At 32.3% G+C, this 26,352-nt stretch overlaps 1 protein-coding gene across 11 annotated transcripts in view; it reads left to right on the top strand.

The window, feature by feature from the left end:
* The window catches only part of LOC145247387 (trafficking kinesin-binding protein 1-like), a 297,237-nt gene that overhangs the window by 32,657 nt on the left and 238,228 nt on the right, over positions 1–26,352 (top strand). For 5 of the 11 annotated variants that reach the window (XM_080109085.1, XM_080109081.1, XM_080109076.1 and 2 more), the window contains exon 1: positions 22,851–23,083. The exons of 4 other annotated variants lie outside the window; for them this stretch is intronic. In XM_080109085.1, coding sequence (XP_079965211.1) covers positions 23,022–23,083 — 62 coding nt within the window. In that variant the 5' untranslated portion in view covers positions 22,851–23,021. Of the gene's footprint in view, positions 1–22,850; positions 23,084–26,352 lie in introns of those variants that run through there. 2 more of the 11 variants (XM_080109083.1, XM_080109078.1) reach the window with 1 other exon arrangement.

Raw genomic sequence — 26,352 nt, 5'->3', positions numbered from 1 at the left:
TAAATCGGGTGACTTTAATCCTGCTGTGAAAGGTTTTAATTTATTATAGAACTTAGTGTCAAAAAAAAAACCTTTTATTTTATCTACTTTTTCATTAGTAATTTCATGCATATTTTTTCTTTGTCTTTTTCTCTTAAAAACATTTATTATTTTTCATATTTAGCAAGATTCTAATAAAAAATATTTGAAAAAAGAATTAGTATATTAACTCTTAATCTTGTGTGGTAGGTAATGAATCTGGGGTGTTATAGGGTGCTTAATTCAGATATTTATTACCCCCCACCCCTTTCATTATGAGAGACGATTAATACTTCCTGGTATTCTAAAATGTAAGTACTGACCAGGTTAGATGTTACTTAACTTCATTGTGCTTATAGTTATAACCAATTGAAATACAAGTCCACTAATATTCCATGATAGTACTGGAGAACATACTCGCAAAAAAAAAAAATCGTGAAATATTATTTTATAATTTTTTACTGTGTGAAAATCTTTAAAATGCTTTTATTCACTTATTTGTTTAGAGTATCAAGATGTCAAACATGTTAGAAATAAAATGTGAATGTAGATAGTCAATAACAAAATCTTCTTGGCAATAAGTGATTCTTTAGCAAGAAAGTCACCATATTTGAATTCTGGTTCAGCAATACTGAATCGATTCATCCAAAATATATTTTTTTAATTTTCTATAAAAGGTTTATTAACCATTAAATGATTCTGATGTGTTGCAAATGTTTGTGCAAACTGACCTTTTGATTTTTCACTTTGATAGTATATAAAAAAACAACTAGCAAGGCTACTCTGCTTTGCTCGAGGTCCATAAACATTGATTGCAGAAAAAAATCAAAGTAAACTTATATTGTAATGATAAATGTACTAAATGTTATATTCTCATTATAAATGTAAAGTTCATTTTGAGTCACAATTAAAGTAAAAAATGTTTTCCTTCAATTACATCTGGGGTTACTAGGAGCAATTATTTGTTAAGTCGATGAACTAATTGAAATGTATTTTAACATAACAAAACGAAATTCATTCTTTTAAAATTAGATTTTCTTAGTTTCATAAAACTAAAATTAAAATTTAACAAAAATCTTGAAGAATATATTTATAAAAATGTTTAAACATTTAAATAATTGTTTTTATTGGTACTTTGAAGATTTAAAATAAACAACTCTGTTTTTTTTTTTTTAGCCGTTTACCATTTTACAGTTTTTATTTAGTAAGACCACAGTGCTAACAATTATTATTTTTTTAATTGACTTCGCATTATAAATGTTACTTTTAATTCTTTCAAGGTAAAAATTGTAAATGTGACTATATTTCAATTCCCCCCCCCCCATCTCTTGATATACCTAAGGCTTATACCAGGGTTTGGCTGAAGTTTGTTTCACATGCTTGCTAGCTATGGAGTATCTGGAAATATCCCCTCAACCATCAAATCCTTTCTCTCTGATCTATATATCTATAAAAGTGAACGTGTCTGTCTGTCTGTCTGTCTGTCTGTCTGTGTACATTTCCCTGCGCAATAACTCTGTCAATTTTTAGTCTATAGACTCGAAATTTGAAATACCGGGTACTGAGATTTGGGAAAATCGATGTGACGGGTGTCAGCCAGAAATTTGGCTGTTAAGGGGTCAAATTTCAACGATTTTACCTTTAAGAACTCTACCAAACTCCTCCGACAATTTTGGGTCTAGACACTTGAAATTTTAGATATAGGTTCCTTGAACCTGGATCTAACTTAATAAAGTGATTTGAGCCCGAAACTATAAATTTTAAGGGGTCATAATAGGGGTCAAAGTTTTTAAAAAATTGACCTCTGCGGTCTCTTCCAATTACTCAGACAATTTCTGGTCTAAATATTTGAAATTTTACATAACGGGTATTCAGAGATAGCGCAAGCTTTTTCATCAGTTTGGGTCGAAAATTTTTAGTTACCAATATATAAATTTATGTATGTATGTCTGTTTGCATGTATGCCTTAAACTTTCAATAGATGCGACGGATTTTACCAAGATCAGTATCGTTTTAAAGTTTGACCTTTCATATGGCAAATATCGAAAAATTGGCTAAAAACATTATCTTTCCCTTCAACTAGGCACTTTTCTCCAGTGGAGGGGGTCACTTTTTTCACCGATATTTTTGAAAGTTATCCTCTCCTTTAGATTGTCTAGCCTTAATTTTAAAAAATGTCTCTTCCGGTTTAGCGGTGGTCGTAACAGCATAAACGTTAGGTTTTACCCCGTTCTTTTCCTCCTTTGCAGTACGGGTTCGAACCTGCAAAAAAAAAAAAAAAAAAAAAAAAAAAAAAGTGGTAGTAGGAATACTACCACTTTTTTTTTTTTTTTTTTTTTTTTTTTTGCTCAACATACACATCCAAACACCCGGGCAACGCCGGGCTGAAATGCTAGTATATCTATAAAAGTAATTGTTGACAAACAGAAGTCCAAAGCACATAGTGTCAATGTCTGTGTACTTTGATTCATTCTGGGCCCTATCCTCTTTGAATTGTAAATTGAATTGATTGTCACAAATGGTTTTTCAAATGATATTCTGAGATCATTTGTTAACATCTAAGCAGATAATACAACTATCCATGGCAGCATTACAAAGACCATTTATAGTCAAAATCTCTCTCATAGCACATGGTGCAATAAGGGGAAAAAGTGGTTTGTTATTTTTCACCACCAATGCTCAGATCCTCAATTCTCCCCAGCTGTAATGAATAGCTCTCTACTTGAGGAAGCTTTGATAAGCTCTTAGGACTAATTTTCACTCTGACTTAAAATGAAAGACTTTCGTAAAGTTTGTTGCTAAGATTGCTAGGAAAATGGTTGGATCATTCTACTGTTCCATAAATTACCTGATTCCGGATAAAATCCTCTACCTATTCTGAGCACTCTTTCTTGCCTTGATAGAATGCAAAACCAGTTTCACACTCTAGTGGGAGATGATCTCTTCTCTCCATTACAACCTCTTTCACACAGAAGAGATTTTGTTGGTCTTTCTTTATTGTAGCTTTATGTTCATTGTAGATGTTCGACTGCTTTCCATTCTCTGTTTAACATTCACAGCAATAACTCGTCTAGCTGCAACTACAGCAAAGAACTTCCCTCTATAAATGCAACTTTCATGAACAAGTTTTTTTGTTTTTTTTCTTAGAACATCCCAGCTTTGGAACAATATCACAAGATTGTTTCCCAACCGACTACAACATGGTCATCTTAAAGTCTAATGCAAACAAATACTTGTTCTCTTGGATAATCAATTCATCATATGTATTGTCTACTACACTCATTATTTCCAATCGTCTTGGAGTGACGATCATTGTCCAACTAAAATTTTTTCAACCCTTATCCTTTAGCCTTTAGGCCTTTTTTAGTAAAATAATAAAAATCCCAATATTATCAATATCATTAATATCATATTATAAAATATATAATTTGAATAAGAACTGCAATTTAAACATGGTGATTAATAAAAAATAAAAATGAATTGGTTTGTTTACAAATAGTAATCTTCTAGTTGCCCCGTCCTCCCTATCAAAGATCAAAGAGAGTGCCACATGCGACAGAAAGTTGTCAGCCAAAATAGAGATCACAAGGAATACCAGTAATAGATGCCATCTCCTTCATGTACATGAACAAACAATCCAACAACTAAAGTCAGAGAAACTTTCTCGGCCATGTCGAACCTCTAACAACATCTCGGAGGGGGGGAAAAAAGTGAGTTACAGGTGTGGATCAAACGGCTAGATGATGTTCCTCCTCCTACTGACATAGGAATTCTTCCTGGTTCAGAAGCACCTTGACTCCAGTGAAAAATGCTCAATCACCTAAGAACGGGAATGTGGAGATCAAAAGTTGCTATAACGAGATGAGGCTACAAAACTAACCCAGTCATCTGCGACGGTGAAGAGGACCATATGATGAAACACTGCCTTGTGTCTCTATTGCACAACCAGTGCAAATCTAAAATAAAAATCCAAAAAACTCTTTAAAAAGTGGAAACTTGTTATGACTTCATGCTTCAAAGACGGGCAAAGAAGAGCTCTTTAGCATCATCAATATCTTCTATGTTGGATAAATAGGGTTTTTTAAATATGCTGGTTAAACTAAAAAGCACTAACCTATCAATTTGTTGTGAATTCGATCTTTGTAATGGTTCTCTCTTAAAGGTCACATGTTTGTTTGTATGTGTAGTCTATCGATCAATGTGCTACACCCACTTATGATGACATTCTTATCTTTCATTTATTGATTTTTGTCTGAGAATAAAGAGATTTTTAGTAGTTCAACTTGTCCATACTGTGAATGAAATATGTTCAATGAATGAGAATAGTTTTTTTCAAGAAAAAAAAATTCCTATATATTTATATTGATCAGTGATGCTTAAAGCGTTTTACCTAAATAAAATTAGTATAACACAAGTCTGCAAAAGTAGAATTTATTAAAATAAAACATTTGATAAGTCTCTGGCCTGATATAGATGGCGCCACTAATAAAAATTCCATATTTTTGTGAAGTACTTTTAAAGAGTATGTGTTAAAATTTTAGCTCGGTGGGATTATTAGTTTACAACTTATAGTTATTTAAGTTACTGTTACAAAGTTTCAAAAAATATGAAAAATTTAAATGTCGTGTGTTGATAACGCATTGCTTTCTGATGTGAAAAATACTGTTCCAATAAAGCAATGGCTTGATAAATGTTATTTGAAGTTCGAAACAGCAGTGCAGAGGTGATCAGCTGACTTCAAACACTTGCATACACGAATGGTGCTGAATGTTCATAAATGTGTTAGTTGTCCGGAAAAATATGAAAATGTTCATAAACTCGTTTTGGATAATCATAAATTGAAGTTACGTGAGATAACAGGAGTTGCGGACATCAAAAGGCAGTGTATTGACCATTTTGCATGAACATTTGTCACTGAGACAGCTGGGTTCTAAGTGAGTGCCATGTTTGCTCACAGTCGATAAACAGCAATGCATTTATGATTCAGATTGTTTGCAATTATTTCAATGCAACAAGAGAGTTTTTACATCAATATGTGCCAATGCTTAGAAATTATGATCATCAGTTCACTCTGGAATCAAATCAGCAATCAACTGGGTGGAAAACAACACATGAAAGCCGTCCAAAGTAACAACACACAAACATCAGCAGACAAGGTTTTACCCTCTGTATTTTGAGGTGCACAGGGTATTTTGTCCATTGATTATCTTAAGAAAGGAAAAAAACCATCAATAGTGGATATTGTATATAGCATTATTAATGGGTTTGGAAGAAATTTCTTAAGAACGAGTACAAATGAAAAAGAAAATGTGCTTTTTTACCAAGACAATGTATCATGTCACAAATTGATCAGAACAATGACAAAACTAAATGAATTGCACTTCAGCAGTCACCCTATTCTCCAGATTTTACCCCAACAGCTAATGGCTCTTTGCAGACCTCAAAAGAATTCTCCAGGTAAAGAGATTTGGTTCAAATGAATCCATAATATTGGAAACTTAAGTGTATTTTAATGTCAAAGAAAAATCATTCTTCAAAAAAAGACATCGAATTGTTAGAGAAGTCTTGAAATCTTTATTTTTTTATTTTACTTTTGTTAGTTTGAAGAGATCAAGGGGCTCCTTCCTGGGGCTAACACTTGATTCTATTATATTTTAAATTTATATCCGAGGGCTCTTTTAAGAATAGACACTGTTCCCTTTATGGCTGCTATCTGTATTTCCTTACAGCTTGGTTTTCCAGGGATTGCTTCTAAGTATTTTTGAAGGTTCTTTTTTATTAGGCCAGTTGCTCCTGTCACAACTGGTATAATGTTTATTTCTTTCAGAGACCATGTTGTTTTTAGATCATTTTTTAGGTCCTGATATTTTGTTATCTTTTCCCGTTCTGCTCTATTAAGACCAAAGTCGTTTGGAACTGTGACATCGATAATGAGTGCAGTAGTGTGACACACCATGTTGATGAATAAAGTGGAATTTATTTAGAGTTATGGCCGACATGAATTGTATTTGTTATAAGAGTGTTGAGTGGGTGCATTTATTACTTTTAAATTTTTTTATATTTATATTCACTCTAGGCAACGCATATTACCACTAAGACTTAAGGGTATAATGTGATACTAAATTAAGGACCAGATTTATAGGAACATACTATGTGGATAGTTGTGCAGAGAAATGTTTGTTCACATTATATTTAAAATGTTGCATGCTGGTACAGTTAGAAAAAATTGAGAGCAGGCATGGGATTCCAAAGGCAAGCAACTTGAGGAAAGAAGTTATTAGAGTAGAAAACTTTCCAGCTCTAAAGTGAAGGAGTGTGATTTTGCTGTTGATTGGATGTATTTACGTTGAGGAAGCACAAGTGCAGCAAGTTCGTTGTAGCACATTCCATTGGACTATTTGTAAAACAAGTACAGGAATGCAACATTGAGGTAATAGAAGAGGACATGGAGTTTGGTAGAAGTGTACAATCTAATAGATTAAATGCCATTTTTCTTTTGCCCTAAGGAGGCGGGACTAGTGGTTGGTGCACCAGTCCAGATATGACAACAATATTAGATGCATGGGTGAATGGTGGTTTTATAGAGATACAGGATACTGGCAGTAGTATAGTTATCTGTCAGTCTCAGGAGATTATGGATTGCTGCTTGATTCTGATTCAGATACACTCCTCTGTCGCTTGTCATATTTAATAATGACATATTTATATATCGCTTGTTAAGGCCAAAAGCCACTCTAGGATAAGAGTTAAGGAGCTGAAATGTTTTTCATTTGAATGAAGAATATTCTGAGAGGATTGAAGATAATTAATGAAATGCTTAATTACTTATTGGGACGGTTTATGACAAGAATTTGAAAACGACTATGTTGTAGTTTACAGGAAAGCAGTTTCAGACAAGATGCCCTTGCAAGGATGTTTTTTTTTTTTTTTGTTTTTTTTTTCATGGAAATTCCGTTTGGCACTAAGCACATGGAGGAAGAAAGAAAAAAGTTTATCAATATGATAAAATGTCTTACAAGTTTTACACTTTCACGCATCTTCCATGGAAATAATGATGGTAGAGAAAGACTAGCAACATCATTTCTGTGAGTTGATTTTGTACTCTTATTGATACATGATTTGTTTTATTTCTGTTTGAGTTTAATTGTTACTGAATTCTACAAAAAAAAATGGCATCTGATTTACTATTTTTGTTATTTTTAATAACAATACAAATCCAAACTGGTTTGAAGCATTAAGACAGTTGTTTCTTTACAGATATAGCTTGTTTCATTAAATGTGTAACTTTTCAATCGTTATCAACTACTGACGATGACGTCTTCGATAGATCCATTCACACTGTAAGCAAATTAATGTCCGACATTAGAGGGAGACATTGTTTTTAAATGTGTTGATCCAAATCAATCTCTGAAAGCATTTCATGATAATCTTTGTAATAGCGATGGATCAATAGTTAAGGAGTCAATCAATAAGCGTCTTTTTTTTTTTTTTTTTTGCAAAAGGATGATGGTGCTAAAGTTCAGGCTAGATAGGACGATAAATTTTGGGAAGATGGAAATTAAGCATTCATGAAGAACTCATAGTTTTTGTTTTCCACATTTCACTGAGGACACTTCCTATCCTACAGTGAGCATGCAGTTGTTATCATAGGTTGGATTATTGAAGTGTTGAGTGTCAGACTTTTTGCTTTTAACATGAAACAGGAAAGAAACAATCAAGTTCTTCGGATAACCAGACATCATCACCCACTCTATGCCATTTGCGGTTAGTGTTTTGTTTCAATTGAATGATAGCAGGGAATTCAGCAAAATATTGACAATGATTGATAGTTATATTCACATCCTTAATAGCGTTCTGTTGAGTAATATACCAAAATATACACACGGCAGTTTCTTAATATGAGCATACATGAAAAAAAACCCGGATTTATCAAATATATGTCAAAATCTGGTCTAGCCATGGTGAGATGACTGACTGCATGTCACAGAAATAGTTTGGACTAACGAATGTGATTAAACTGGAAAAAAAAAAGGGATTTAGCAAACCTGTTGCCAACTCAACAGTCCAAAAAAGGGAGAAAGAAGAAATAAACTTCTGGGTTGCACATTTTATGTTGGTGATCATATGACAAAATTAACAAATGGTTAACCACCTTGTCATCACATAATCTAAGACTCCATGCTAACATTGTGATGGATAACAATTATTTTGGATCGAGTGTATTCACTTATATCGTAATACTATTAAAGGGAAAGGTATGAACACTATTCCTTAATAAATAATAAATGGCTAAAATAGTAATTTGTACTTGATGCATTGTTTACATTAATTGATATTATTTTGTTTTGTTACCCAAATGTCGTAAAACAGGCAAGCCAAACCTCTCTTTGAAAGTAGTATAATTTCTTGCACTAACAGAAACTCGGAAAATGGAATGTCAAACTTCCATGATTGAGAGTGACTTGTGTTGGTGTTGATGTACTTGCTGCGTCGAGCCACACTAATGAGTCATGAAACAATAGAACAGCTTTCTGTTGATAACTATATTTTTCCCTTTTCAAAAATTTGAAGTGAAATTATTGGTCAAAATAAGACTTGCCCATAATAAATAGTAATAAATGAAGATTTTAACAACAAAAACATAACTTAGTATAAAAACAGACAATAATCCTGAACCTGATGTGAAAAAAATTTCCACGAAAAGTGAATGTCTAATTCATGAAGGTCAATACTGCTTGTCACTTGATGACCAAGTGTTCATTCAATTGGCTCTTTAAATAATAGGATCTGAAATCAGTTAACTTGAATTAAGTTTCTAGGTTAGGAGGCTACAATTTTATTCACAAAAGGCAGCAACCTAGTTTCTCTTGCCGATTTCACATACCATTGAGAAAAAAAAGTAAATGCAATACTTATCAGTGTACACATTAAAAAAAAAAAAAATACAACACTTGCTATGTTTGCTGCTGTTTGTTTTTTGTTTGTTTGGTTGTTTGTTTGTTTGTTTGTTTGTTTGTTTGATACATTACTAGAAGAAAAAATGACCATTGGGTCAACTATTGAGTTTAATTTAAATTGTTTTAATTGGGGAGGGAGGACTTTCAGTTAAATATTCAAAAATAAATGGTAAAATATAAAATTAGCTTCTTTCTGCTCACTATATATCTCTATTTTTCTTTTCTTCTCCAACTATTCGTTAAATAGTATTACTGCCTGTGGTGATAACCCATTTGATGATTATGTACTATTTTAATATTTATATTTTCTTTATTACCTTTGACTGTGAATAAACAGAGTGAAGGAAACCACAGTGTATAAAATGGGGCGAGGGGATAAACAATATACAATGAGATAGTGAGAGAGATAGAAATTTACTAGAAACTTGAATTAATTGCAAACTATGGTTAATTAGAACTAAAATGGATATTTTTACAAACATAACTCAATCCCAAAAATGAGCTTGTATTTTTTGTGATTAAAATACAGGGTAACCAAAAAAGTTCTATGTTTTAAATGAAGAAACGAAAATGCTTTACAATATGTGTAACTTATATTTACTCTTCAAAGTAATCGCCATCAGCATCCATCACCTACCAACATATTTCCAGCTATTCAATCCTCGTGCAGTAGAACTAGGGGGTTTGGGAAGCAAAGAAGTCCATGAGGGCTTAGTGCAAGTCTGCTGAAGCATTTCACATAAAAATAATTATTCAGGAAATGGGAGAGGTGGTAATCGGATGGTATAAGATCAGGTGAATAAGGTGGATGCTACAATGTCTCCCATCCAAGTTGCTACGACAACATGCAACTTATCGTTGTCATGGATGAAAAACATGCCTTTATGATTCACCAGTGCTGGCTCTTTCTGGCAGAATACCTATTGCACACATTTCAATTGCTGTGAATAAAGGTATCCAGTGATCGTTTGGCCCATTGATAGCAGTTCATAATGAACCACTTAATGACCTGTACACCAGACACAAAGCAGTGTGAAGGACAACATCCTCAGGAGAGAATTAATATCTGGAATGCTTGGGAGTTTCATACATTTTTCATCATTGGTAAGCACTTGATTGAATAAGGATACAGCACAGTGGCAAGAAAGCAGTGATATACAAGCTGCTATGCGTTGTCCCTTGTGGACCTTTAATGACGTTTGTGAAACCAACTTGCTTAGTTTGTATGTCTTAGCTAGGCAGTGTAGGTAAAGTATAACTGTTTTATTAGAAACGTTGAACTCTCTTGAAAGTTCATCACACGTTAAACTACTGTCCTCTTCAATGACCACCTTCAGAACTCCATCATTCAAGACCTGTAGTTGTCCACTGCAAGGTTCATCATGGAAGGACAAATCTTCTGGCATATGTGCAAATTTGATGCAGCTTCTGATAACCCACAAGTCATAAAACAAACAGCCCCAAACGAGATCTTCCATCCTTCTGACAGATGTCGGGCTTAAACCATGGCTAGGCATGGTGCGCATGCTTTTTTATAATGTCTGATGTTGCTACTTCTGGCTGTCCGAATTTGAAACCAATTATTGCACACATTTCGCATATATTTCAACTTCATTCAATGGTGAATCAAGAAACGGACATAACTTTTTTGATTACCTAATATATAGGGAAAAAAAAGCTTTAGGAAAACCACGTTGACTAATTCAGATTTAATATAATAATAGGTACACATATAACTTGTTTGCACTCTTCCTACAAACTCATAGCCTCATTCTTTTTACTCCTTATCTGCTTTAATTTAGAGAAGATTTTCATTTTATAACATCTATTTTACAATAAAAGTTGAAATTCTCCTCTCTCTCTTTATTGCTACGAAGGTGAGACTCCCTCTTTATACCAGACTCTTCTTGATTTGGGATTTTTTTCCCCCATTCTTTTTTGTTCTTTTGGAATTTTTTTTTTTTTTTTTTTTTTTGCCATCCTGTTATGTCCCTCTCACAACCCATTTTAATCCTAGGCTTCTTTGGATATTTGGTTTGAGCTTGTGTTCTTCTTTTCTCTGCACTTTCTCATGTTATCTTTTGTGCTTTACTGATTCCTCCTCCTCTTCAATTCATTGAAACTTACCTTACTAGCAGAAAGACCCGGCTTTGCTTGGAATTAAATGAGAAACCCTCTCCTTTTGCATCTCGTCTATAACGGCAAAAAATAATTTGTTCAGAGATAGGAGTGGATATAAGTAAATTTATATTTATAGTCTTTAATTCCTTTAAGAGGAAGTGATGGTGATAATGACGCAGACTGATGACCTGGGTATGCGAAGTTTAAATCCAGACGGTTACAGAATATTATTTTCACTTAGAGATGTTTGCATCCTTTATGTGATTCCCTCTGTAAGAATGTCAACAAAGTTGTATCATGCCGATTCATAGAAAATTGAGTTTTTTATCCCTTGAAGCACAACTGGTGACACCCTGCGCACACTGGCTTCACATCTTTGACTTTTTATTAACATTTTTATCATTTCTTAATTTTCTTTTTGTGAATGTCAAATGTCAACGTGGACCCATTGATAATGTCGTACCCCCTCTCCTTAGTTTAAATAAAATATATTTCTCCAAGTATCTTGTGAAACACTTATTTCCTTAATGCGCTAGACGTGTGCCGTGTGTGTGTGTGTATGTATGTATATATATATATATATATATATATATATATATATATGGCCTAATGAATTAAGGAAACTGAGTTTTTATAAGGCGACAGTTTAGTTTACAGAAAATAAACAGGCATGAAAATTGCCTCCTCCCTTGTCAGTCCGGGATAATTCTTCATCACTTAATACAGCAACAGCATTAAGTTTAACAGTTGTTTTATATGCTGGCATATATTGTATGTAGCGCTTTTTCTCTCTCTCTCTCTCTCTCATATATATATATATATATATATATATATATATAATATATAATATATTAGGCACCGCCAAAAATGGCCGCAAAATCAAGTTGTTTTTAAAAACGAAATTACATTTATTAAAATCCATTATTTCTGAGTAACTTTTTTTTCCAGAAAGATAAAACCCTGAATTTTATCATATAGAAAACAGAATAATGTAAAACTTTTTTTTAATTAAATTTTAAATGTTAAATTTTCTCAAAAAGTTAACAATTGACATTTTTTGTCTTGCACAAAAAACGTACATAAATATTTAAAAAAAAAAGAAGGTTTTTGAAATAATTAATTTATTTATTTATTGTCTAACTAAGATTTAGGATGATTTTCTAAGAGAATATGCAAAAATATTATAATATAAGTATCTGGATTTCAAATAATTCCGCTTATTCATATATGTAACCAGTTATTTCGCGTCGCTCTAGAGTCTAGATCGACACTGTTTACGTTTGCGTTTGATAAGAAGCAAACTATGGAAGACCAAACAGGCCAAAAAAACTTATTTTTCAGTGACGAAAATTTCAATGTATTATTAAACTGAGGCTGGCCAGTACCAGATGGGTGACCATTTGTATGAGTTTGGTTTTTAATGTGTATGTGTGTGGGGGGCCAGGCTCCCCAAAATGGGGGGGGGGCAATTTAAAGCAGAATAAAAAAAAATTATTTCAGCGCGTTTGGTCCACCGTAGTCGAAAGGCGGCAAACGTTTTCAAACGGGATCGAAAAAAATGATGCTATTTTTAACACAAAGGGCACAATATTTATCGAATTTTTTTTTTGGTATCGATTCTTCAAAGCATGGCCTATTTAATAATGGTCATGCATTATTCGGCTCCCAAAAAAAAAATTGTTAATTTATTTATCAAAGATTTTAAAATGGCTTTTTTCGTATAAATATTAAAAAAATTTTTTTTTTGTTTTGCTTAACTTAAATTAATTATTTTACTTAACATATTCACCAAATTTCACACTTCAAAACTCAAAAGCGGGATAATTAAACACAATCGAAGTTCTGATATTCAGACGTCAAAATAAGGTATGCAAACAATTTTTTTTTTTTTTTTTTAATCTATAATTCTGTCCCTTACAACAACACAATATGTTTTGTTCAGTTTCAGATGATTATTTTAAGCATATTTGTTCCCACTTCAAAACAAGGGGGGGTTTTGTAAGCAAAAAAATATATATATATAAATATCGTTTATGAAAAATAAGTACACCGTTATAAAGTTCATTCTTCTCTTAATAATCGCTGAAAATTTCGTATTGATCGGATAATTACCTGATTTTTGGTAGATTTTTAAAAAGACGGTCCGTCAAAAAGTACTGACCTGCCCCCCCCCCAGTTTTGGCGGTGCCTAATATATATATATATATATATATATATATATATATATATATTTTTAACAAAGTAATCACCACTACTCAAGGCCCGGAGGCCACTCAAGGATAAGAGTTAATGAGTGTACAGTAGTCAATGGGAAAATGTAATAATTGTTAGTAGTTAAAATTTAGTAAATTGGATTACTTAAGGGGATGACTCATCAAGAACTTCTTCACGTTAGAATTGAAGACAACAATATTGTAGTCAGTTGGAAAGCAGGAAAACAGAACAGAGTTCCACAGGTGTGCAGTTCTAAGAAATAAGCTTCGTTTATGATGAGTGTTTTCATGAAAGTCAGGCCAGGGGGAACCATAGATGGGAGTTCAGATGAGCACTTACTATGAAAATAACGATAAAGCAACCTCTTTCCCACATAAGATGTTGCAAGATCTCTTATGTGGGAATGAGGTTGCAGGAAAGAGAAAAGAGGCATTCCCCACTAGGCTACAAAGTCTATTTTGAACTCTGTCAAGGCAGGATAAGCTGCTTCTAGCAGCTTATCCTGCCCAGATGTGGCAACAGTACTCCATCCTTGGATGTACTTGGCTCTTATATAGGTAGAGAATTGCATCAACAGTGAGATATTTACTGGAGCGGTAGAACGATCCCATCATTTTTCCAGCAGCCTTGGCAACGGATAACTATATTTATGAATATAATTATGCTCTTACCAGTGCTCTCATGTGTGTGTGCAATTTTGTAGCACATCTTAGAGTTCTATATATTACAATAGAAAAATGCGAGCATGAAAAGTATTATGCTTGAGCTTAAACATGGAAAAGAAAAAGATATTTTAGTAAAAAATATAAATTTATTACTTAAAATATTGCAGCATTAAGAATTGATTATATAATGTTAAAAAATTGAATTAAAAAAAAAAAAATTCTTAATGCTGCAATATTTTAAGTTATAAATTTATTGTATTTTTTACTAGAATATTTTGTCCTTTTCTTTTCCATGTTTAAGCTTAACCATATTACTTTCCATGCTCGCATTTTTAATCCATGATTTTTCCAGGCTTCTAGTAAATTCACTTGTTCTTTGTTTTTTGGCCCCCATAAACATAACATATACATAGGTAAAATAATGTACAGCACTCGTCTGCTTTCATTAGTAGTAGCAACGCTAGTCACTGAAGCAACGTGGTTGCTATGAAAACCAGTCATAAAAAACGTCGCTCACCTCCTTACGAATTTTTACGATTTTGAACATCAGTAAATTCATCATAACTTTTGTTTTATTGAACGAAAATTGAAAAAATTTTTCATAATATAGCTGAGAAGGTGATGTATAAACTGTAATAATTGTTTGAAATTTGGTCAAAAAATGAGTGAGCGGTGAAACTTTAAAGCAGTTCTAAATGAGTAAAACTGCCAATTAACCATTTATTCAAACACTACCGTGTTTGAATGATATATATAATTATTTTCACAGTAAAACAATGTCACAGCTCACAAGAGTCATGACAGCCAACAAACCAGATGTCCAAGACTCTAGTTTTGCCCTCATTTGAGCTTCTCAGTTAGACATATCCGAACTCGGGATTCGAAACCCAAGCCTCTTGCATGTGACGTGAGTACTCTGCCACCTGAGCAAACACGCCACACACAAGAAAGCCTGTTAACTCCCACAGATCAAGTAACCACAGTGATATCCGACTGTGGAAATAATTATATAATCTCTCACATTTTGAAAATTCTATTGGATGGCATCGTCCTAGCAAGTATAAAATTCGTACTTGTGAAACATCGACTTGGGTTATGGCTTGGTTGGATGACCACATCCCTTGTTCAAGATCAAGTAGGTTTTGTCCACAGTCGGATTTCACCAGAGTTTGCTTGATCTGTGTTAGTCAACAAACCAAAGTTAATAAACTGTCGTGGCTCTTGTGAGCTGCGATGTTGTTTGACTGTAGAAATAATTATATAATCTCTGACATTATGAAAATTCTATATATCTAGTATACTATTCAAACTTTAGATCTTATCTTATACTAGCCTGGGTGCCTGGCGTTGCCCGGGGTTTCAGAGGTGTGTGTTGACAAAAAAAAAAAAAAAAAGAGTGGTAGTAAGCAGGCAGGCTTGAACCTGTACCGCAAAGGCGGAAAAGAATGTGACAAAAAAAAAACATGACATCTTTGCCGTTGCATCCATCGCCAAACCGGAAATGGTGAAGGTTTAAATTAAGGCTAATCAATCGAAAAGAGGGGTGACTTTCGAAAATATCAGCAAAAAAAGTGACCCCCTCCTTGTAGAAAAGTGCCTAGTTGAGGATGAAGGAATTAATGTTTTTAGCCAATTTTTTTTATTTGTTGTCCGAAAGGTTGAGCTTCAAAACGATACTGATCTCGTCAAAATCCGTCACCTCTGTCAAGTTTTAGGCATACATACATACATACATACATTTAAACAGACAGGTGAGATTTATATTATAGATGTTTGTCGCCATGCACACTGGAAAATATCACAAAAGAATGAGGTTAATCACTAAAATAGGTGGAAGACACAGAAAATCCATCATGATATCATAAACGGGTAAGACCATAATTTTATGACATCACCCATTCAAAAAGGGGATCGTAGACATTAAGATAAGATCTTTTATGGTGCCAGAAATAATGAAATAACAAAAGATGACAATCATTCATTACAACAGTACATAGATGATTCTCGGGTCATCGGTCATGCGGACAGTGACTGTAATATTAGACAAACACCCTAGACCCAGAGGTGCTAGTGTGTGCGTATTATATATATATATATATAATTTTATTTATTTATTTTTTTATTTTTTTTTTATGGCTTCCTATAACTTGCACGCAAGTCAGTAATCATCTCGTGCATTGTTTTCATAGCTTATACTTTCTTCTCCTATGGCACATTGCCAAACTCTTGCTTGCTTTAATGTTTTCCCCAAAAGCAACTCTTACACCCCCGCCACCATCTTCTTTTACAAAGCTTTCTTTCTAGCATATAATCATTATCCTCTGCTGTGATGTTGTTAAGGGGAGATAAGTAGATATTGTATACATCTGCTCTCACTGTGTATGTGTATTAATGAACAACATGGCAAGTAAATTGTTACACTTTTTGTTTGACAAAGAAGATTAAAATTTACTTTTAAATAAAGTTTCTGTATAATAAACACTTACTCTATATTCATAGAATTGTATAATTACTTCTCATATATCTATGTTTCTTGTCAAGGTGACTTTGATAATTACACATTGAAGAATTATTTTATCATTAATTGGTTATTTATTGAAATTAAAAATGCGATTGTATAAAATGAAATTTTTAAAATCCTATTTTAAATAATTATTATAAAATAAAATGTGATTTATATCAAAATGCCTTTTGGTTTCTTAATGCAGCCATTTTAATATTTGTTACTAGTTCAAAAAAAAAAAAAAGGAATGACTCTTTGAAATTTTAAAGGAATTCTGAAGCATTTAAACTGTTGAATAGAAAGTCATTTCTGGCTTTAAAATTTTGAATCTAAGCTCTGAGGGTGAAGTGTACTGTTTGTATTCCATTCTACAGGTCGTGTGGTATTCTTTCAGTTAACTCATTAACTTATTTTCGATCAGAATCGAGCTGAAAACTTCAAGATAATCTTTACGTTTCAACTAATGTCTTATGTCTGAGTTTTTATTTTTTCAAACACTGAATTTATCAAATTCTATGGCTTATTTGACCAGGCTATATTCAAAACACTAGACCTATTTTTAGAATTTAATGTTTTCTAAATACTTTTTTTAATTTCCTTTTGGAAATTGGCCTGGAGATTCCCAACAAGTAGACAACTGTCAACGTTAACAATAACATTTAGTCTCTATATTTTCTATTGTATCAGTTTTGATAAGCAAGACACGTTTTTTTTTTTTTTTTTTTTTTTTTTTCCTCAAATAAATTGCCTGACTTTCACAACAAGCATTTGTCTAGCTGAAACAACTATCAATAATTTTTCCCCACTCTTTATCTCTGCCTAAACCTAAACTTAGATTCTATGAACAAAGCTTATTTCTTAGAACTGCACGCCTGTGGAACTCTGCTCCATTTTTCTGCTTTCCAACTGACTACAATATGGTCATCTTCAAATCTAACGTGAAGAAGTTCTTGATGAGTCATCCCCTTAAGTAATCCAATTTACCAAATTTCAACTACTAACGATTACTATGATATTGTCCCATTAACTAACGTACACTCATTAATCCTTTATCCTCAAGTGGCCTCTGGTTCTTGATAAGTGACTCCTTTGTAAAAAAAAAAAAAAAAAAAAAATCTTTCAATATTTGAAAAGCCTTATTGTATAATGGATATATATATTTTAATGAAGTTATATTAACTAGCAGCATCACCTGCTCGCTATTGCTTCACAATTTAATCCCCACTCATTACTTGAAATCATTTAAATGAAACTAATCAATACAAAAAAAAAAAAAAAAAAAAAGACAAAACTCCCCCACTTTTTTTTCTCTCATTCACTCATAAAAAGACAAAACTAATTGATAAGAAAGATGAAACAACCCCCCTTTTCTCTTTGTATTCTGTTTTAATATTTTTTACATTTCTGAATTTTTTAGATGAGGATTGATTAATCATATTTTGATTTTTCAGACTACTATTCTCATCTTGAATGTAATTTTTACAACATTTCGATCGATTTAACCTCCGGCCTTCTTCAGATGTATTTTGTCAAACTCTGAAATCTGCATGGAATTTCGAATTTAATTCATGGGGATAGCATGCTCTGGTATCGTCAGCCATAACTAAGAAGTAATTTGCAATTGGAGTTTTGGTCGCCCATACTGAGTATTGAACCTCCAACTTTCAGAAGAAACTCACTTTTACAACTAACCACTGCACCACAGGTCCTTGCAAACAGTTCTAGTACAAATTTTAGGAACCTTAAACCTATTTTATTTCTAGATGTAAATATTGCTGTTTATATATATTAAATGAAAGATAAGGAATGAAAGTTATATATGACTTTATTATATCAGAACAATAAGGAGAACTTAAAGAAAAAAAACCTTTTTGATGCTAAATGCTTTTCATCAGAAGAGGAGAAAGGCCGGAATTATGCAAAATGCAAACATAGAAAAAAAAAAAAGATTAATAACACTTAGAAATGAGAATAAAGGAATAGGATAATATGGCAAATAGTAATTAAAAGTAGGTAATGTACATATTTTATTACTTTCACAAGATGTTTTCAGAGAGAAAAATTACTCTTGAATACTGTCTTAATGTTATATGGATTCTTTGAATTTTTTTCTGACAAGCTTTTCATGTATGGTATACAAACAGTGATGAGTTTTCTGGTGGTGTCCTTTGGTGTCTGGTCCAGATTTGGAGCTAATGTCATGCTCTCTGGATATTTGTTTTGGTGCAAAGTATCTCTTAAACTGCCCATCTCCTCTTAATATGCATTGCTGTTACTACATAATACTTTTGTTTGGTGTTGTAGGCAATGTACGGTTCTTTTCTTTACATTATATGAATGGTGGGAGTCGAAGTTTAAGTCCTGGTCAATGAAAGTTGGCTTTCGGTTTCAAGATGACATAAACCTCTGACCAGTGTGAGTTATCGGCACATCTAGAAACGATAATTTATGTTCTTTTTCCATTGTTTTGTAAACTATATAGATGGACAGATAGAGTTTACATGGTCCAGTAAAATTTGAACATCTTTTTGGTGGGGCCAGAGTATGAATGTGTCATCCACATGTCTCAGCCACATTCTTGGCTTTAGTGGTGTTGATTCTAACACCATTTCCTTCTGGAAAAATGGTGGCATCTTTCTATCGATCCAGTAGATATCTCACTGCTGATGCAGGTCTCTATCTATATAAGAGCCAGGTACATCCAAAGATGGAGTACTGTTGCCACATCTGGGCAGGAGCTGCTAGAAAGACCTTATCCTGCCTTGATAGTTCAAAATAGACTTCGTAGCCTAGTAGGGGATGCCCTTTTTTCTCTTTCTTGCGACCTCTTTTTTACAGAAGAGGCATTGTGAGTCTGTCTCTGTTTTATTTTTATAGCAAGTGCTCGTCTGAGCTTCAATCTATGGTCCCCCCCTCACCAAACTTTCACGAGAAACACTCGTCTAGCTGAAAACACTATCAATAATTTCCCCCACTCTTTATCTGTGCCTAAACCTAAACGTAGATTCCATGAATAAAGTTTCTTTCTTAGAACTGCACACCTGTAGAACTATCTATTTGCCTGCTTTCCAGCTGACTACAATATGATTGTCTTCAAGTCCAATGTAAACAAGTTCTTGATGAGCCATTTCACTTAAGTTAACAAATTTACCGAATTTCCATTACTAACAATTACTATATTGTCCAATTGCCTACTGCACATTCTTTAACCCTTATCCTCGAATGGCCTCTGGTGATGCCTATGTAAAAAAAAAAAAAAAAAAAGTATTCCAGATATACATTGCCATTACTGGGGACAACTGTGATCCCATCACCAAACTTTCTTTCTGCCTATATATATATATATATATATATAATCGGATCCACCATGAAATATGTACTTCCTACACAGAAGGTCAACTTCTCCATCATATTATAATTAGAATGCGAGTGCATTTCTTCATCTGAAGTCAACTTATCCCGTACCACCACTAGTCTCGTCAGTGGATACTTTTGTAAACAAACTCACTATATCTGGACTTACCGTCTGGTTAGAATGATTATTTCCACAAAGTGAGCTGGATTCTTGACATACAAGAGATTTTTTGCCTATGATTGGTTTATCTAGCAAAAATAGGCTCAATGGATATCATGCTTAACCTCGAATGCTGATAATATTTTTGTATCTTATTAAAAGTGAAAGACATTTCTTTTTATTATCATCAGTTATTAAGATTAAGCTTTTCCTCCTTTGCGCATTAAATTTGCATATTTGATTATCGAAGCGAGCCAGACACACTGATGTTCACTTTTGTTATGTACTAGCTGGCTGTTATTGCTTCACAAAGTTCGTTACTTGAAATACTTGAAACCAAAATTTTTTAAACATTTCATTAATGACTTTCTTGTAAACACAAGACTAAAACTTTTGGATTTATTTATATAAATATTATCATCTTGATAATGTTGAGACAAATTTATTTTTTAAAATAAGTCCTTAATGAAATCAGAAGAAAGATTATTTCATGGTTCTTGCTTAAACACCACCCTGTGCTGTGGCTAAATAGACCAAACCAGCGACGATATACATTCACATTAGACCCTCTGCATAATCATACTGGTGTTTGAGATGTACCAGCAATCTCTTATCGCATTGTGTTCTGCAGTCCTGAACGTGTTGCCTCAGAATTGTGTGAATGAACATATATCCCTTTCACATTTTCAGAATTCTGTATTGCCCAACTATCATGATATTCCTAAGTTTTAGGCATTCTCTAATTAGCTTTGTATCCTCTGTTTATTGCTAGCGATTTTATGACCATGGCTCAATTAAAAAAAAAAAAATCGCTCATGGAATGTGCAGGCTAAATGTCAAAATAAAGGAAGCAAAAGTTACAGGGTTACCAAAAGTAAACTCGTGATCCACATTTTACTTTCCTTATATATATATATATATATATATATATATATATATATATATGTCATCATAACAATGCAAATTGCAATACCTTCTGATCCATTAAGGTGGAATGAAAAATAAGAGGTATTACTTTTGGAATCTCTCTCTCTCTCTCTCTCTCCTTCTCTCTCTCTCTCTCCTTCTCTCTCTCATATATATATATATATATATATATATATATATATATAATCTCAAACTAGAATAATACTTGCTCCAGGACAGGTAAAATTAATTTCCCTCACAAAAAGTTTTGCATTATATATATGTTCCCTTCTGAAGATTAAAATAAAGATATAATGTTGCTAAACTATATATCTAGAATCCTTATTCAAATGTTGATCAAAATCCATTACATGATTTTCATTCTACAAAATATCTAAAATTTAAGACTTGGAAGTTTAAGAATGTTGTTTCAAAATTTAATTTGCATATGAGAGGAATGGTTGTGATAAGAACGATGAATTGTGGAGCAGAACGGGTCTAGTGTATGATGAAGAGAACACGTCAGAAGTTTAGAAGTCATACATGTCAATTTCTTTTCTTTTTAGATTACAAGCAATTTTCAACAAGTGATGCGGTCATGTCAAGAGTTGGACTATTTGAGAGTTGTCATGTTATGAAGACGTTTTAATTATGGGACGAGAATTGGATTTTTTATAGTTGCCATGTTATGGAGAATTTTAGAATTTAGGATTCGAGAATCAGACTTTTTGAGAAATGCCATCATTTTATGAAGAAGACAATATTTATACGAGTCAGACATTTTTTTTGCATTTGAAAGTCAAAGAGAATATGGAGGGCTAGCTGTGTCTGGTTGCGTATCGAGGGCTAGAGATATGAAATGATCTTTAAAAATCATGGGGTGGTTGGTTTCAAAATATAATTTGCATATGAGAGGAATGGCTAAGATAAGGAGGACTAATTGTGAAGAACAGGTTGAGTGTTTAGCAACGAAGAGAACACATTGAAAGTTTAGAAGTCATTCATGTATTGTCAATATTTTTTTTCATTCTAGATTACGAAGAAGAAATTAAAATTCAGAGAATCTTGCTTAATTGATGTCTTATAACTATGGATCAAATTTAATACTAATCTGAAACATTTGGAATTTTTTAAATGGGAGCTTGTAACTATATTATGCTCCCAAAAAATCCTTAAAAATATCCCAAAGAAATTGAAATTAATTCCTATTGTTAAAATTTGATAAAAACCAAAGGTATCTGAATTTTCACTAGCTTTTCCACCCAGTTTTTACCCCATTTGTGTAAAACTAAGAGTAAATATAGCCAAAATTACCCACATTTACAGTTGTTCCAAATTTCATAATGATCGGTTGATTAATTTAGGAGTTAACCTCGTTCATACACATGCCTAACTTTATATAAGGATAAAACAGCTGATGTATATTATCGGCAGAATCTTCCCCCTTACTCCGACACTGGAACTGGCCAGTCAGCACTCTGGTGGTCTTCATTCTTATTGTTGGTCTAAAATGTGGTCGTAAAACATTAAAGTTGCTTTCCATGGCAACATTAAAATTTAAAAAAATAAATAAAATAAAAACATTAGTGTGCATATGTCTTGAAAATACATTTTTTAAAAAAATTGTCAAACTTCCACTTATTTTTTTTTTAATTTAAAATGGCTAATTCTGTATTTTTTTGAAGAGTGGAAAGAAAATGAATTCGTTTTGTTTGTTTATTTACAAATATCATAGATTTAATGAGGTGGTGTGTTTTTGTGTGTAGGGATGGTACTGATATTACTAGATTACCTACTACTTGGTCACAATGTCCTGTGCTCGTTATTCTATGAATGGTGGTTTACTTACTCAAGGGAAATAACTCATTGCTATTCTTGAACAAACACCTTTTTGTAGGAACTTGATATGTGACTGCTGCTAAAAGTCCCCAACCTCCTCTCCCCCCTTTGACATAGTTTTTATTATCACTCAGACTGCACAGCCGATGATGAAGGGAATGTTGTTTCTTTTCTAAAAGTTTGGTTAGAGTGAAATTTAGTTTGTAGTGTCTTTTTTTTTTTTTTTTTTTTTTAATTCTAAATACAGTGACTGCTATTATGTAGTCAATTGGTGACCAACCCCAATGTCTGTAAAGGAATTAAATTTCAATTTTGCAGTATGGAACAGAACATCAGTACCTTACAGGTTAGATAAGTTTTGTACTATTTTCATTATTCCTCTCTGGGCTAACACCCATCTGATTTTAATTCTAACTCTTCACTCTAAATAATGTGTCTCTTATTCCTTACTTCAAAATTCCTCCCTTTTTCTGTTTCCTAAAAAGAATAACTTTTCTAAAATTTTAGTTAAACTTTTTCCAAAGTTTTTGTTTTTGATTGTCACAACTAGGATGAAGTAATATTTATTTGTCTTACTTTTTTGAGGTGGTGCTATAAATAGAAATTGGTGATATTTTTTAATTCTGTCACTTTGGAGATTTTTTTTTCTTCTGCTTTATCTTTATTCTCATAATAAAGAAAAAAATTTTTTTTATTTTCCCCTCTTTTTGAAAAATAAATTTTCTGTTATCAAGATTAACCTCACTAAAGAGAACTTACTTTTTCATTGATATTTTTATTACGAAAACTTGTTTTTATCAAACATTTTAGTGGAAAGTTTTTTCTGAAATATAGTTTATTTTTTACTTAGAAGTTAGAATTAACCCTTGGTTTTATTAGTTCCTTTTAATTTTTTATTTTAAATATACTCTTTTATTTCACTGCTAATTTCCGTGTTATTTATTTTCTTAGCATAACTTTTCAGAATTTACCGTTCTTGTTAAGAATTTTTATATAACCTAGTTATGTTTATATATAATTCGAAAGTTATCTTTCTCTGTTGGTTTCATACGTTCCCTGTGTACTTTCCCCTCCTCCCCAAGTCATATGCTCATGATGAATCACCCCGACTTCTCCCCTAGATGATTTGCAGGGCACATGATTTAGACTAGCAGTATTTTCCAAGTAAAATCCAGAAAAACTTATACAAAATATTAGTTTCTGTCCATGTTTCTCAGTCATTGGGCTGGAATCAAAGTGTAGAATCTGATCTGTTATTATTTGGCAAAGAAGTCCCTCTAGACTGAGGCAATTTAAAATTTTGTCACAATCCAGAGGGACCCTTATTTGAGGAGAGCTGGGTTTTTTTCCACATTAAAACCAACATCATGTCTAACTCTGCTCTTGTAGAGAAGCAAGTAAATAAGTACTAGTTTTCTGTTTATTTACTCCACAGACCCCAAAATTATTTAGTTGAAAACATTATTAGCCTAACAAATAGATCAGAGTATGGGATCGGCTATACCGTTTTTAAATTTTATCAATTATACAGTGTTCAATTATGCTTTAATACTGTTGGGAAAGATAAAAACCCTCTATCCACTTGAGCCATAAGTAAAATAATGATTAGTTTTTAACTGATATACAATTAATTGTTGAAGGTAAGTATTGTATTTTGCCATCAAATGACCCCAAATAGGTTGATATGCCATAAAGCAACCAAAGCAAGTCATATACTCACTATGAATCCTTGTCCTTAGAATAATTTATATCATCGATGATTGTAATTAGTAGTGAAACCTGCCATTTGACACTGATTGACTAATGTAAACATGGCTCATTGATTTTCTGCCATTTTAAAACAATTTTAAATATAATTATATTTAATCAATTATTACTTATTTATATAATTATCTAATTATAATAAATCAATTATTACTTAAACATGTTTGCTTTATGGGGAATCATTACTTTCCCATGAATAATTTACAAAGGGATTATTGATGTGCATTTTAGTGAATTTTTACCAAAGAAATGTTAGGGATGTATTTTTTAAAGGTTGTTATAACCTTTTACTTGACATAGATACTTCCTTTTGGATAAGAGTAAAAGGTAGTACCTGTTTTGATGCTATACTTAATCTTTTCTACCCTCGATCAGTGAAAGAAAAATTCTTCTAGACTCGAGAATTTTTTTTTCTCCTCAATTTAGTTCCCCTTGTTGGGAGCTGGATTTTTTCCACATTAAAAACTAACCTTTTGTCTAACCTCTGTCCTCGTCAGACGGCAAGTAAATAGGGATTTAGACAGGTACTTCAACTAGTAGAATATAAAATACAAAAAATATTTGCTCTTTGTATATTTGAATATCTGGTTTTTATTTCATTTGTTTGTATACATAATTTACGTAAGAATTTACTATTTTGTTTATCTTTTTTTTAAATGTTTGATGTCAAAGTTTTGCGGTTTTGTTTCAGAATTTTTAGATGAGGAAAGATAATTTGTATTTGAATTATTCAAACTACTATTATCATCGTGATTATTATTTTCATAATTTTTCAGCCGATCTAATATAGGTCTTTAGTAAAAAATATACATCTAAACAGGATTAGGTTTAAAATTCGTTGAATTTATACTAAAATTGTTCATATGGCTCCATGGCAGAACGGATAAAGGCATTGGTTTTCAATCAGTTCTGAGTGATATTTTCTGGATGTTGAAAGTGTCTTTCATTCATTATGTATGAATCAGATGATTCTATTGTTGGTATTGGTTTTCCTTAATATCTTTCTAGTTAGTATTTTGTTCTAGAAAGATATCTGGTATACATGGAAGGGACTATGTGAAGGTTGCCAACATCCTAAGTGAAAGTGTTTCTATGGAATGAACTAGCTTCTAATTTGGCATACCCAGGTTGTCAGTCTCTGTCATTAACTACCTAGTCTCTATACTATAGATACCTCAAAACAGCATAATTAGTTATTAACACTTCTATATAGCCATGACAGAATGAGAATAATCTACCCCCATGGATTATATAAAGTATTCAATTTAAAATTCTGGGTTTAACAAAAGATTTTCAAATTAAAAAAAGATGTACTTAAAGAAAGTAGATTATATTGATTGAAACGTGAAAATAACCAAAATGAAAATAATAGTAATAGAACAATAGTTCAAAATTCTTTTCTTTTTTAATAAAATTTGCTTCAAACAAGGCATTTGTTGTAAGGAGATAAGAACACAGACAATAACCATATATCTTATAACTTTTCAATATTTTTATTTTTTATACAGGATTTTATTTTTATTTTTTTTATCAAATTTCAACCAATGAAAATATTCCCGCTATAGTAAAAATAACGTATGTCCTCAAATAGTGTATACACTCTTTGAATATTTATTATAGGAAATGGTTTTCAATAATAATTTTCTATCTTTAAGATCTTTAGAAACTTTTTTCTAAGAAATATTTTTTTTTAAAATTCCTGTTCATTCAGTGAGAAAAGTCTTTCTCATATGACCTTCTGGAACTTGGCAACCTTCAACTCACTGCCCTAGAATTGATTTTAAGTGCAGTTTATTTAACAGTTCTTTTTTGTATTGAGTTTTATCTATATTAAAATAAGAAACAATTGAA

This window comes from Euprymna scolopes, chromosome 25 (assembly GCF_053919585.1).
Source record: "Euprymna scolopes isolate OS-2025 chromosome 25, ASM5391958v1, whole genome shotgun sequence".
Classification (NCBI taxonomy): Eukaryota; Metazoa; Mollusca; class Cephalopoda; order Sepiida; family Sepiolidae; genus Euprymna; species Euprymna scolopes.
This window is presented reverse-complemented; position numbering and strand designations above follow the sequence as displayed.